The sequence below is a fragment of the Vanessa tameamea genome, chromosome 10, assembly GCF_037043105.1.
Source record: "Vanessa tameamea isolate UH-Manoa-2023 chromosome 10, ilVanTame1 primary haplotype, whole genome shotgun sequence".
NCBI lineage: Eukaryota > Metazoa > Arthropoda > Insecta > Lepidoptera > Nymphalidae > Vanessa > Vanessa tameamea.
Window position 1 is genome coordinate 9,653,179 of NC_087318.1, and position 15,930 is coordinate 9,669,108.

General features: G+C 31.7%; 1 protein-coding gene across 1 annotated transcript; it reads left to right on the forward strand.

Annotated features, from left to right (window-relative positions):
* The first annotated feature begins 3,668 nt into the window (after window positions 1-3,668).
* On the forward strand, window positions 3,669-12,514 carry LOC113391889 (synaptic vesicle 2-related protein). Its single transcript, XM_064215993.1, has 13 exons — window positions 3,669-4,057; window positions 4,259-4,418; window positions 5,133-5,229; window positions 5,396-5,520; window positions 6,427-6,490; window positions 6,919-7,044; window positions 8,116-8,187; window positions 8,490-8,629; window positions 9,826-9,986; window positions 10,284-10,392; window positions 11,233-11,317; window positions 11,530-11,619; window positions 12,109-12,514. Exons 1-13 carry the CDS (start codon window positions 3,937-3,939, stop codon window positions 12,244-12,246), a joined length of 1,488 nt encoding a protein of 495 aa, XP_064072063.1. The 5' UTR covers window positions 3,669-3,936; the 3' UTR covers window positions 12,247-12,514.
* Window positions 12,515-15,930: the final 3,416 nt, after the last annotated feature.

The following is a 15,930-nucleotide window of genomic DNA, read 5'->3' on the forward strand; positions in this document are numbered from 1 at the left end:
TAAAAATTTTCTGACGCAAAAAGGATTAACTTCTGGCACGTGTAAGACGCCCTTTAATATTTTAACTTATCAGTGGTGCTTTAACAATTTTCTTAAAATTGTATATCTGATATTTTTACATCTAATTTCATTACATAACAAAACAAAATAATATTAATATTCTTTTATTAGACATCCTCATTACAACTGAAATACTTATTGGAATGATAATTGGCGACATTCTGAAACCTATGAAGTAAGCAATCAATGTATGTGGGCTATGTAAGGTTCGCAAAAGTAAAAAAAAAAAACATTTACAAAGAAATCATCATTAACTAACTAATTATGTAAAAAAGAAAACTGTTTTAATACGTTAATAAATTAAAGATTTTGAACTTTTATTTATAAGTCATTATTAGATTTAATTGTTATTTTTATAAATATTTTTTTAAATACTTTTTTATTTTATTATTATATAAGATTAATAACACGTTACATGAATAAATCAGTCGATAATTTCTGTTATTTAAAATAAAAATATACTATAAAATATTCAAAATCTAATTTAATCATTTGTATTCTTACGACTAAAATATCAAGACTCACAGTACAACCTCGTATTTAGTGTATAGGTACTTCTTTTTGTGTGTAACTTCATATATTTATATCAATAATAAGAATGATAACATAAGCATTATTAATTAATGTTAGATATAGATGTAGATATATTTATAAGTAACACTCAAGCTCTATGTTTTTATATGCAGCTATCATCCTATACAACCCTACTTGCAACCGACCTTACGACGAACTACCAGAGATCTACCAGTGAGCTAATAAAAAAACTCATAAACTGTCATAAATTAAAAATATTGTGTTTTACTATTTATTTTGTAGACCCTACCTACTTATCAATGAAGAAGTGAGAATTGTCTGGTACAGGTCACTGTCACGCCTATTCTTATATACGTATTACCATCACTTGTTTTTAAAAGTAGGTACACATAACGTTTTTTAATACTGAATAAAATGTAATTAATAAATCTCCGACCCCGGAGAATGAAATGATAACTGGAAAAATGCAAATTTCAGAAAAAAACAGGGTTTTCATCGATTACCTTTTAAATTCTACATATAGAGATGTAATGTTAGCCTTAAGAAAAGTTATTTTATTTTTGCATTTTAATTTTTTTAGTTAAACAAGCATAAAATATATCAAAATAGATGAGGCCGTGTGGTTACAAGACGTGAATCTATCTAATGATTCAGAGTTCAAGCCAAGAACAAGCACCACTGAATTAATGTGTTTCCACCAAACCGTATTGGAGCAGCGTGGTAGAGTTAGCTGCAAACCTTTAGACTAATAGGGACTTTTAATTTACTTATAATTGTATATTAATATTGTATATAGTTAATTGTAATGAATATTTGTTTACAAACATCTTTCAAAACGCTCTATACCAAAAAAAAAAGAAATTATAAAACAAATAATAAAATAACGACAGTCTTTTTCTATATCTATAACATCCGTGTAACACTAAAAAAATGTTGATTAATGATTAGAATATTAATTAAAAGAAATTACATAACCTCGAAGAGCAACTAATTTTTTATAAAAAATTATACTGTACAAAAGCAAATGGTAATTACAGCAAAGGCAGCAACATAAATGAGATAATTAAGATAAAAGTAATCGGAGTACAAAGAGTATATCATGACCGCGGCAGTAAAACTAGGACACGAAACGCGGACTCAACCCTTAATAAATCTGTTCAATAGTATTTTAAAAACGAGAGAGTAAGAGTCCAAAATTCTGAACTGATTCATTTTTTGACCAGAGATCGAAATTGCCATTCAACGGAAAAATGCAGTCATGAATTATACAGTAACTATCTTCAATTCTCAGTAAATAGAGTTATAGTAGACTCCAACATAATTATAATTTACGAAAGGGTTACAATAAAAATAATATCGGTAGGTATTATAGAGCAATAAGCTCGTCACCATATGTATGCTCGTCATCGTATGATGGAAGTTACATCTTCTAAAATTTTCTCTTCAAAAATTAATCAAAGAGTTACAATGACACTTGAAACAAGTCAGTAGAAAAAAAAGTGGTGCCGTGAGACACCCAATTGGAACGAATACGTTGCGTATACAGCAAAAATATAAAGTACATGTGTATTAAATAATCAACAGTGTATTCAATCAATAAAGTTTGACAATAATTTATTGACATGAAATAAAAAAATCCGTATGAATAAAAACAAAAAATAAATTAAATTAAAAAAATAATCTCTACTAATATTATAAATGCGAAAGTAAATCTGTCTGTGTGTTTGTTGCTCTTTCACGGTTAAACAAATGAACCGAATTTGTTCAAATTGGTATGAAGCAAGCCTGAACTCCAAAGAAAAACATAAACTACTTTATACGTAACACCTGAAGACTCATAAAACGCAAATGACAACTAGTTATGTCAAATAAAATAAATAATTTCTAACTTTATAAAAAGTAGCTTATATTTTTAAAAAAACAAAACAAAACTACTTTATTAATTAAAAAAAAAGTATAACAAACAGAATTCCAAGTATTATATAAAGCTGTATATGAAAAAGAAAGAAGCAGAGAGGAAGAGAGGGAAATATCACCTTGAGGGGTCATGATGCTTGTTCCTTACGTGACGATTTTTGCCAGATCACACTACTGTAAAAGAAATTCGTTCCAAAAAGTTGTTAATAACATATACATTTAATAACAGTAAGAACAGAGTAAAATGAGAGATATCAGGCCATTCATTGCCTTACCTAAACCATGAAAAATAATACAGAACAGTACATTTATCTTGGCAAACAAATTGGCTTTGGTCGATAAATATTAATAACAACCTAGAAATAGAGAGCAGGACACAACACTAAAGTTCCAAGTGGAACAAATATTAAAATTTAAATATACCTAAAACTGACGATGTTATTAAAACAAAGTTCGTGAAAACCTGCCTGTAATATCAGTTGCCGTCACGTTATACACCATAACTATATATATAAGCTTATGAGCGCTTGATGAGGCTGAATCATTTTCGCGCGGAACTAATAAAGTCACATTATCGGGTACATACCATATCCGGTCGAGAATAATCTAACTTCTGAATAGCTGGTTTAAAATGAGGTAGCTCGATTTAAAATAGCCCAATCTTGACGAAGATTGGGCGACATTGGAGAAAGCCTTTGTCTGCAAAGAGTTTCATGCAGAGTAATGAATTACAATGAAATATGTTATTATAATTCCATTTGAGTAAAATCTTACTTAGTCTTACAGAGTAGACCCATAAAAGTTATTTTAGTAACACATTTTTAAACGAAGCAAATGAACAGTTTTATGAGAACTAGAATGAAATTAAAACTGCATTTATCATAGTCGAATATTTTTTTAACAAGAACATAATTTTATGATTGTTAATACACTAACAGGTAGGCAGTAATATATCAACACTTTTCTCGTAATTTCAGCTAATGTGTTATAATAGTAACCAAAGATCCCAAAAATAACATAACATTAAAACTAAAATATTATGATCGTTATTCGTTTGTTTTATTCTTCGGGGACAACGAATTGTACCAGAGCTGTAATCACAAATTCTGTTACATTTTCTTACTAACATAAGTCAGAATTCAGAACTGACAGTCTGACACAAGTGACAAGACATTGAGTGTAAAAGTCATAACAGTTCGAAATTTCAAAATAAAAAGAGTAATTTCTACTTCAAATTGTCCATTAAACATTAAAAATGCCGCTAAATAAAATATTAATTACCGAACGTCAAGAAATTTAGTCAAAAGTATAAAAATTACGTTGTTAACTCTGTTTATTAGTAGATCAAATTGGTATTTACAGCCAAGTTTCCCGTTACTCCAAAGAACATTCCACGTCAGAATAATCTTTTAACACCATTAAAAGATGCGCAGAGCTAAAGGTTATCAGGATTTGGATGAGAATGTGGGAGACACTCGGCTATCGTCTCCCCCAATGCCACCCCCACAGGAAATAGAAATGGCATCTGTGTCGGTGGTTCCCGATGGTAAATAAAATATATATTATTAAAATTTTTCAATGGAATCTTATGGAATATATAAAATTTACAATTCTTTAGTACTAATATTAATACATAATGTACAATTATCATCACAAACTATTATATATAATTTAATTACTAAGCATTGAAATAAATATTGTATCGTTTGTATTGGATATTATACATTTATCATTATTTCCTTAACAGATACTTTCACTGTTACGCAAGCTGTAAATGCATTGGGATTTGGTTGGTTTCAAGTAAAACTTTCTTTGTATACTGGACTATGCTGGATGGCTGACTCGATGGAAATGACAATTTTAAGCATTCTCTCACCGGCACTTCATTGCGAATGGAATATAAGCAAGTAAGTTTGACAGAGGACTATACTATATAATTTTATTAACATTTTTTTTTGTTAACTTTATATTGTTGATTAGTTGCCTGTCCCAATTCCCCCTTAAAGTTGAAACTACTTGCAAATAAATAGTCTCAATTACTGTCTATATTAATATTACCATTATTATAAAAAAAAAAACAAATGTTGTTTGTTTGGATTAAACTAAATCTCTAGAACTGCCATTATAAAAGTCTCTACAATATTCTCTATTAGAAATCTCTATTAGAAAACTACACTGTACCCAGATAATACAAAAGTTTGTATCTCAATTTTTGTAAATAAAATGGGAATAAAAATAAAATGTTCCAGATTTGTTTCAGTTAATTAATTTATTTACGTTATTGTTTAAGATTTTTACAAAATTACAATTGTAACATCTCTATTCCATAAAAATACTTTGTCCCATAATAACAACCTTATTTTTTTATTAAATCCAACATAAGTAACAATAACAGTAAGGAATTTGACCATAAGTTCTTTTACAAAGATAATCACAGATAAACACATCACTTATTGACCTTTAATTGATTATTAAAATAAATTCAATATAAAAACAATCTGAACTGGGTTCTATGCTAGTGTGCACCAAGTGAATCCATAACGTGTATGACAATAGAAATTGTCTATATTCTACCCATTTTTAAAAGCCAGGAGTTAGTAATGAATAAATTTGAAATTCAGGTATCAACAAGCATTAACTACAACTGTAGTGTTCATGGGAATGATGCTCAGTTCAACGTTTTGGGGAAATATTAGTGATCGATATGGTAGAAAAACAGTAAGTTATAATAATAATTAGAAGTCATTTATTTGTATACATTACATATTTTTGTTAATATGTCAATTGTTAATAATTAAAGCACTTTTGACCTTTTGAGTGGCCCAGTATAACAATATAGTAGACATACATACTCAGAAAATTTAAATATCTTATTGTGTTCCAGGCGCTCAGTATGTGTGGAGTTCTATTATTTTACTATGGATTGTTGAGTGCAGTAGCTCCGAACTTCCTTTGGTTACTATTTTTGAGGGGTCTGGTAGGATTTGCAATAGGCTGTGTGCCCCAGTCGTAAGTATATATACTCTATCTATCTATCAACTTCACATTATGAAGATTATATGAAGTACTTTCCTGTGAAATTAATAGATGATTGAGGTTGAATTTCATACATCCTTTTTGGAAATTTGATATTCTTATTTTAAATTTAATTTCCAAATTTAAAAAGAATGCCCTAGAATATTTTCATTAGGTTTCTCAACAATTATCTTTTATTTGAATGATGCACTTTAAAAAAAAACTGGGTATGACTTGCGTGGAGACAGCCTAGGAATTGGGGGACTGCTTATGCGGTAATCTGGTGTATAAGGATGCGCTAGGCATTCTGGCCACCAGCGAGTCCCACATACCACCCCAACACAACTTCACTTGCAAGAAATGCGTAAGGCGTTTTTACAGCGAGATAAATAATTAAAAGAGCAAGCATAGGCATATACATTATAAATCTGCCATATCCTTTTTTGTTGTAATTTAGACTTCTAAGAAACTGTCAAGGATTATATGATAAGGATTATATGATAAGATATGAACTTAGATAAATGAAAAAATTAAAATGAAATCTTAAGAATTCAAGACTTCCCAACCCTAGGATTTTGATAGCTGATGTATCAAAATATATAAATAAGCCATCAAAGTATATATATCCATTTGATTTATTTTTAATATTTAAAGCACGAGAGGCTTGCTCAACTATCTAGGCAATTTAAAAAATCAAAATTTCAGACTTTCGTGATTTCTGTAAATGGTGCTTAATATGTTTAAACAATAAAATGTTATCGACACTTGAATCAATTTCATAATTAAGGACCTAATATTTTTAAATAAGAAATTATTATAACATTACAACAGAAGAATACATATCAAAAGAGATTCTAGATTCATCTCTTCTTAAATAAATACGATTCGACTTTATTTCAGAGTAACTCTGTATGCAGAATTTTTACCAACAAAACAGAGAGCAAAGTGTGTGGTTCTTTTGGATGTGAGTATAAATTGATCTTTTAATCAATATATTAAGAATTAAAGCATCTTTATAATATACAACAATTTATTCGCCCGAATTGTTAAAAAAAGGAATATCGTCATTGTAATACAAATAATAATTATGTTGTTAATTTTGCCGATAATCTATGAGGCTGATTAATAATACATGTGTGTCCGTCTGTCCGTCTGTCATCAGGCTGTATCTCATGAACCATGATAGTTGGACAATTGAAATTTTGTCAGATGATGTATTTCTGCTGCCATTATAACAACAAATAAACTAAAAACTGATTAAATAAATATTTAAGGGGCCTCCTATACAACAGACATGATTTTTTTATTTGTTGTATTTATAATAGTACGTAACCCTTCGTGAACGAGTCCACTCGCACTTGGCCGGTTTCAATTAAATGTTTTGTTTTTCAGTGTTTCTGGGCGCTCGGTGCATGTTTAGAAGTGGCACTGGCACTGGTTGTGATGCCCACTCTTGGAGTGCATTGGTTACTGGCGCTATCAACCATACCCCTGCTCATATTTGCTATTATATGCCCTGTAAGTATATTAAATATTACACGTACTATATATTGCATATACAATAAACACCCAATACTCAAAGTACAAGGAAAACATCGTGAGGAAACCTGCATGTGTCTAATTTCAACGAAATTCTGCCACATGTATATTCCACCAACCCGCATTGGAGCAGCGTGGTGGAATATGCTCCATACCTTCTCCTCAACGGGAGAGGAGGCCTTAGCCCAGCAGTGGGAAATTTACAGGCTGATTATGTACTCAAAGTACAAAACCGTAACTCTTCTATGAATTTGTACATTTGTACGCGTAAAATAAAAATTAGTAATTATCTACCTCGTTGGTCTAGTGGCTTGATATAAAACCACAGATCCCAAGGTTCTGAGTTCAAATCCCAGGTCGGGCCGATAAAAAGTTATTGGGTTTTTCTGTCGAAAAAAATCTCATTAACAGCCCCAAGTCTAGAAGTTAAAAGTGTACACACCATGTCTCAGAAAACACGTAAAGACGTTGTTCCTGCACCTGCACCTGAACACTTTCAAGTCGTGTCGGATTTGACGTCCCATCGGATTATGAGTATGAGGGAGTAGAGAGTGCACCCGTGTTTGCACACACATACTGTGCACTGTAATATGTCGTAGTTGGCTAGTCTCCCACCAGATTGGCAGAGATAACGAATAGGAAATGAAAAGTTAATAATAATCATTGTTTTAATTTTTGACAGTCTGCCATTGGATTTATTCTGAAAAGGTAAAAAAATATGTTCTATATATAGTTAAGTCTTAAGTGCTCTGAGATGAGAAGGACGACAGAGTTTTCTGTTTTTTATATATTATATTTTTTATATTAAATTTTTCACAATTGAAATCATATCTGTTTATAAATTTTATTAAAAACAAAGAATTAACGTTAAGTGTTGCCAATTAACTTTTTTATCACAATACCTTAGAAGTCTAAAGTAATGAAAACAATAATAATCATACATTACCGAAATGTATATTTAATTATTTAGGCATTATATGAATTTCTTGGTATGAGCATAGGACGAAAAAAAACTATACTGTATTAAATTTTACATTCATTTGATTCCAGTGGCTTCCAGAATCGGCTCGATTTCATGTAGCGAGTGGTCAACCTGATAAAGCCTTAGCTACACTTGAACAGGTAACTCATATTAAGATAACTAATCGTAGCCGCCGGGTTCGCTGACGTTTTAAGGTTTGGTAATCCATGTCATTCCTTGGAGTTGAAGCTCGCTTAATACCAAATATCATCAAATTCGGTTCAGGTTTGGCCGCGAAAGAGCAACAGACAGACAGAGTTGCTTTTGCATTTATAATATTTATATATAAAAAGGTTTATTACAAATATTTGTATGCCTTAAGAGAAGTAAAGATAGTTAGCGTTTAACTTTAGTTACAGTGTTTTAGTTTGATATGTATTTTATTTTAAATGTAATTTACCAGATCGCACAAGACAACGGTCGCCCTATGTTGCTTGGTCGGCTGGTGTGCGACGATTCGGTCGGCATCGGTCAACGTGGACGATTGAAACATCTCCTGATACCCCAGTTGAGGAATACCAGTCTCTTACTATGGATTATATGGTTTGTAACATACTTTCGACATACTGACTATATGTAAATACAGTTATATAATATGCTTGTCAAATTAAATACTAGCACTGGTTCGGAAAAGAATACCCTGACTTGAGAAGCACCGACGAAATTCAGCGAATTTTTTGTCAATTTGTGATTATTTACATAAATTCAACATCAAAAAGGAAAAGCTAGCAGGCGATCGTTTGACTCGCAAGGTGCTGTCAACGTTGAGAGTACTAATTACATACTACATTTGGCAACAGGCATTTGGAACACTTTCTGGGATCCTGTTGAAAATCGTATACTTTGCCCCACAAAAGAGTTACTGACTCTGCAATCTAGTAATGGGGGTAACGTATTTGTGTTTGTTCCTTGTACTTTGATTGAACTGGTCCAAATACTTGACCGTGCATCCGCGGAAAACACTAAAAACAAAACAATTAATATTCATGTAACAATATAGTCTTCTTAAGATAGATCAAGCACGATTTGCAACAACAACTCGTAAATGTCCCAGTGTTGATTAAAAGCCTCCTCTATTATTTACTGATGAACCTCATCTGGCCCCGCTAAACACTCGTTGGTAGACGTCACAGAAATTTATAGTAAATCTACAACGATAAATTGCCAAGCAATGTTTAATTGCCGGAATAATAATGAAAACTGGCGATACTTGTCCGATATTGAATGACCTTGACCTTTAGTTAAATGAACGCATATAACTTTTTTAACATTCCTACATTTTAATCAAACTTAAGACATAACGCTACTGTTCCAAGGCTCTAGAAAGTTCCAGTCTTTAGTAATTAAAAATATTTTGACATTCATCGTTATATTCAAATCAGCTCGTCCAAATTCAGAGTGTGTCTTATTAAACTGTTAAGATAACAAAAAAAATGTTGAATTAATAAGCTTATAGTTCAATTTAAATTTCTAACAATTATTTGATTTTTTAGGTACTGTTATGTTTTATTTTTTCACCGTATATCGTAACTGTATTTAAATATTTTTTTATTTAATAGTGCATACTGTGCTCCCATAATTGAACTTTGAAGGAGCGACTTCGATTAGGGTCCAACTTGTAAATCTTACATTGAATCATCTTAAGAATATGTATTTAGTGTGTGGCTTTCATTGGAGAATCATAGACTAAAAAAATAAATATTAAACTAAGGTTCGACGTGTGTCATCTCTTTGTACAGGATGTCGTGTGCGTTCTGCTACTACGGGCTGGTGCTGATGACGACGGAGCTGTTCGAGAGCGACGCCGACGGCGCGGAGGAGTCGTGTGCGGCGGACTGCCGCCCGCTGCAGACCACCGACTACATGGACCTCTTGTGGACTACTCTTGCCGAATTTCCGGGTACGAATGAGATTTCTTTTTGATTTATAATCGAATGAACGAATGCCTTTTGGCATTTTGTCTTTACCTTTGTGTAATTTTTTCAAATGACAAAAAAAAAAAAATTAATTATCTACGAAAGGTTCATTACCTTGTTAGTATCTTGTATAAGAAAAACATTCGTTACCCACTTAATAATGATTTTATATTTATACATTTTATTAATAGAAAAAAAAGTTACGTCAAAACGAATTTCGATTTGTTATACTCTAAATAGCTAATAAAATTCTGACTGAATATTTAAATATATTTTTGTAGGTATTTTCGCCACGATATTTATCATCGAGAAGTATGGCCGGAAGAAGACGATGGCGTCCCAGTTCGTCATATTCGCTATCTGTGTCTGCGTCTTGGTTTACAATGGAAAGTGAGTTCAAAAATACTTTACAATATTACAAACTTCTGTTACAAAACTATCTATATTTATGTCTGTCATAGAGCAAGACAATGAGTCAGACAGACATATTATAGCTAAATTTAATCTGTGCCCCATATCAACAATCTTTACTATTGGTAATCAAATATATGATTTAGTCAAGTAGGCTCGTGCGAGCACTTTTGAATCGTGATTTTACCTTAAACTTATATTTATAACAATAGAAATAGTAAACCGGTGCTTGTTTCTTTACTTGTTTTATACAACGTGTGTATTTTTTCGTATTTTGTTAAACTTATTCGGTTTGAGCACAAATTATATTAATTATTTTTTAGACGATTTGCAAAATGACAAAATGTATTCTTCTAGCATTATCACAAGGCCACACAAATAATAACTTTCAATTTGTGCTGCTATTGCTAAAAAAAAAAAAACGATACAAAAATGTCAAAATCAGCCGTACTAAAAAGGGGATTCCCGTTTTTAGTACGGGTTATTTTGTAATGTGTTATAATACAGAACCATTAGTAAAGCTAAAGTACCCGCCTATAATTGTCCCATTTATGGGTTAAGGCCTTAAGTGGGATAGGTCCCACTAAAAGGAGTCCTCTCCTATGTTTACATAAGGCAGATTTTCATTCGACACATACCTGCATGTGTTACATTAAAATGTTTTTCATCACCGCCGTGCACGAGACGAATTATAAACACAAATTCAGTACATGAAATTTTATTCTACGTAACCACTCGAATCCAAGTCATATTAATTAATTACCGTCAATAACATTTATGACGTCACATACTAATCAAATTGTTCATTATCTTTTGCAGCCGAACGTTTTTGACCTGCGTCCTGTTTCTGGCGCGTGGCATTATCGCGGGACTGTTTCAAGCGGCTTATGTTTACACACCTGAGGTTAGTTTCTTTTTTATTAAATTTAATTACATTTTAATTAGATTAAGACCTGCAGCTGGAATGCCCAATATATTTATTTATATATTTGTATTATGATCAAAATATTCTTTATTTGAGTAGCCTTATAAAAGCACTTTTGAAAGTTACATTATTGTCGATAATTAATGTCGATTATGGTCGATAAATATAAAAAATGTTTTTATTTTTTTAAGGTTTATCCAACGGCGTTACGATCCACCGCAGTCGGCGCGTGCAGTGGAGTCGCGAGACTCGGCGCTATGATCACTCCTTACGTAGCCCAGGTATGAAGTTTAAAAAGTCTAGTTACTTAAATAATATCAATGTTACCAGTAGACTGAATTTTCGTATAAACTAGGTAATAATTTTACCTCTAATTAAACAAATTATTCATTTATAAAAATAGACACACAAATATAATATAATATAATCAGTATATTTTTGGTGTATTTACACATAGTCGTGTCACAACACACAGACATTTTAAGTGGGAGCGTCACACATTCAAACCAATGCTAATAGTAAATAGCTACATATACTATGCTCATATTTAAACATATATATATTAACAATATTACGCTGTAAGAAATTTTAACCAGTCCTTACATCGCCAATACGAAACCAACCTTGAGAGCAAAGGTTTTTTGTCCCTTGTGTCTGTAGGTACACTGACTCATTAATTACTAAACATGCTTGGCGATAAATGGATGATGAGTGGGTGGTACCTACCCAGACAGGCCAGCACGAAGCCCTACCTTATTATTTATCTGCAGGTGTTACTGAAGAATTCGATAGTGATCGCGACGGCGGTGTACTCCGCGGCGGCGCTGGTGGCGGCCGCCGCCTGCCTCGCGCTGCCCATCGAGACCAAGGGCCGGGAGATGAAGGACACCGTCTCGGCCGCCGGATAACCTCCACTCAACCTATAAATTATTGAGAACTTTTCATTTTTTAACATACTAACAAAAAAACGCCCCTTAACTACGACAAAGCCGTACAATGTGAAACTAATTGACACTAAAATTTAAAAAATCCCTAACGGTTTTATCTCGTATTACGGAAATCTAAAGAAAAAACTGGACGTAATCTCCGAGACTTCGAAATATTGGTTGTGATCATTTACTGGGATTTGAGTATCTCTTAATTTCTCCAAAATATAATTTCGATCTCTGGCGACAATCTATGCCGTTTTAAAGTAAACTACAATTTAGTAACAAGGATATACTGGGTTCACAATTCACAATAAGATACTGGCTTAATTACGAAACAGTTGTTTCGGGATTTTATTAACCGTGGCAATATACCTCGTCAAGGAAAAAAAATTATAACTTCGATTCATTTAAATTTAATAGATATTCATTGTTAATATATTAACGTTTAAATAAACATGTACTTAAAACGCGAGCCAGTTCCAAATCAAAATATTTTCTACTCAATAGGAAGTTACACGAACATACCTTACAATATTTTACTTATAATAAAACTCTGGCTGTAATCAACTTACATTACAGCCTGTAAATTTCCCACTGCTGGGCTAAGGCGTCCTCTCCCGTTGAGGAGAAGGTATGGAGCATATTCCACCACGCTGCTCCAATGCGGGTTGGTGGAATACACATGTGGCAGAATTTCGTTGAAATTAGACACATTGCAGGTTTCCTCACGATGTTTTCCTTCACAGCCGAGAACGGGATGAATTAAAAACACGAATTAAGCACATGAAAATTCAGTGCTGCTTGCCTGGGTTTGAACCCGCAATCAGCGGTTGAGATGCACGCGTTCTAACCACTGCCATCTCGGCCCTTACTGGGCCATCTCGGGTAATCGACTTACATCGTTTCAAAATCAGATTAACTGATTCGGCTTTAATATGAACGCTCATTGGTCGTACATTACGTCACCAGTTGTCGCCGACCAATGACCATTCAGATTCGATATTCATATTTAATTAATTCCTCTTTTGACCAGTGCTTCAGAGACTGGTTATTAGTTAATTTTAAATGATAAACTAACAGTTTCTATTTTTTCAAGCAACACCAAATATTTATTTTATTATTTTATGTTAAAGTAATCGCGCATTTAAGAGATTTATTTAATATTTAGTTAGTGGTTGTGGACGTTATTTTAAAACAAGATTATATTAGAGCACGTTTTTCATAACATTTTGAGATATATTTTTAAATAATCATTATTTATTGGAAATGGTTGTGGCGTATACGAATTTATTCTACGAGAGTTCATAAAATAACTTAGGTTAAGTCTCTATTTATAATAACATATAGTGTTGGTTGATAATATTATTTTCACTTGATGATCCCATGGAGACGAAATTTTATACTGCTATATGTTTAATTCGATTGATATATTCTACTGGCTACATTTAAAGGTGCAGATCCCAAGATGGGACAAAAAAAAATTAATAAGGTTTTTTCAAAAGTCTGGAATATGAGAGTGAGGGTATAGAGTGATAAAGAGGACATTATACTGTGTGCACAAACACAGATGCACTATCTGTGTTTGTGCACACAGTATAATATTTTCTGCATAGTTGGCTAGTCGTCCTTGAGTTTGACCGCCGTAGCCAAACTGCAGATGAAATTATTATTATTAAATTTTATTCAAACTATGAATTTATTTGGTATGTAATACTTGCATCTACAATAATGTTTCCTCCAAGGGATGTAATTTGACATTTGTGAAGATCGTTATGGTTATGTTATATCGCCACAGTGGCATATTTTTATAAATCTAGTAGAAAAAAAAAATCATGTATTTTGACAGCAAATATTAATTATTATTATAATAAAAATATTTATATAATAATATAATGCTTATGCTTAGCTTTGTCATTTGTGTAACGAAAAATGCACATCGCACATATATTTTATTTTTATAACTAATTTATCAAATAATTATAAGGAAATGTATTCTACGTAGTCACTACTCTGTACTGATTAACTTACAATAATTACTGCCTTTAAAAATATTTTAAATGAAGTTGAATGCTGCGTTTCCTTACTAGTTGGACAATTTCTGTGGTTACAACTCTTTGTAATTCTGTAAAAAGTTGGCAACAATGATACAAAATTGACAAATATTTGTTGACAACAAAGACAGTATGGAGATATTTTTACAAGTTAAGATCACAAAAGTTGACAATTAATCTTTAGTAGAAATGATGATACTTTTTAATAAAAAATTGCTTTGAAGGTTTGACCACTATACAATACAAATATTCTGTTTAATCTATTTAGCAATCAGAGCTAAAAAAATATATAAGAAATATACATACATGAATCTCCGCTCTGATATTTAATTTGTCAGTATTAATAGCTTAATTTTTATGATTTGTGATATTTTCTACACAATGACTGATATTTTTTTATGAAAATATATTTGTTATAATTTATTTCTTAGCTTTATAATAAAAAAAAAAAAAATACTCTTAACTTTAAACCTCGAATCTAGTAATAAATTGTTTGTTGTTTTTTTTATTAGTATATTGGATGATTTTAACGCTATACAGCTCAGCTACTTAAACAATCAGCTATCGTAACCACGCTTTAGTAATAATAGTATCTATATTAAGAAATAGATGGTAATGATATAAATGGTACTAATCAAATCCGTCATCGGATACTGATCAAACGTTATACTTTATAAAAACTTTGGCATACTTAAAACTAAATATAAGGCTGTTTACATTTGGTACAGTATAAAATAATCGTTACAGCTTCTTCTCTCGGCTAAATATTAATAATCCCATACACACCCAAACCGATAAAATTAATAAGGCCAATAGGGCGAAATGCAATATAAAATTCAGAAAGTGTTTTGGCGTCTGTAAAGACCCTTATGCAAGTGACGAATCGTATTATAGCGTCGGCAGCGAGGAGCCATTTATTAGATTAAATTGTAGCCCGCACGGAATGACTCGCCTCTTCTCGGTATCCCTAGCCCTTAAAGTAAATGTACAAGACTCCTGTGGCAAATAGCAATGGTCTCTTTAATCATAATTGCTTAACATTATATAAAACCAAGGAACTATTATTTACCCTTACGTAAAATATTCATTAAAGTATTTACTCGAACATGAGAAATTACTCGTTTCAGATATTATTTTAAATGTTAATAATTAAATTTAATTTTGTAGAATAAGTAATTAACCTGACAACCGTCTTTAATAAATATCTTATCATTCGTCTTTTACTCGTCTTAACTTGCTGTTGATTACTTGCTTTTGTTTATTTTTTATTATGGAAATGGCTAATTTGGGATCGGAATCATTAAGATGGATTAAATTAAATTATTTTGAATCAATGTATTATCTTGCGGAAACTAAGACTTTTGGGTTAGACCATGACCTATTAGATTCTCCCCTGGCTAAGCCATTAAAAGCATTGCAAATATTTACGTTCGCTGAGCATCGCAAAGCTTGTACTAAACATAAACAAACTCTAATTAACATTCACAATAATTATTTATTTTTATATCCGCTGTGCTGCAGACGCCAAATTAAAAAATAAATTAAGACTTCGGAAAGCGTTTTTTTTTTTCGAATATTTAGAGCAAGTGAAATACCTATTGCAAATAAAATT

Excerpts from the sequence above, each read along its gene's own strand:
- LOC113391889 (XM_064215993.1), top strand. The coding sequence starts at position 3,937 with ATGCGCAGAGCTAAAGGTTATCAGGATTTGGATGAGAATGTGGGAGAC. Across the intron at positions 8,630-9,825 it reads CTCTTACTATGGATTATATG|GATGTCGTGTGCGTTCTGCT; the intron begins GTTTGTAACATA and ends CTCTTTGTACAG. Across the intron at positions 11,318-11,529 it reads CTTATGTTTACACACCTGAG|GTTTATCCAACGGCGTTACG; the intron begins GTTAGTTTCTTT and ends TATTTTTTTAAG.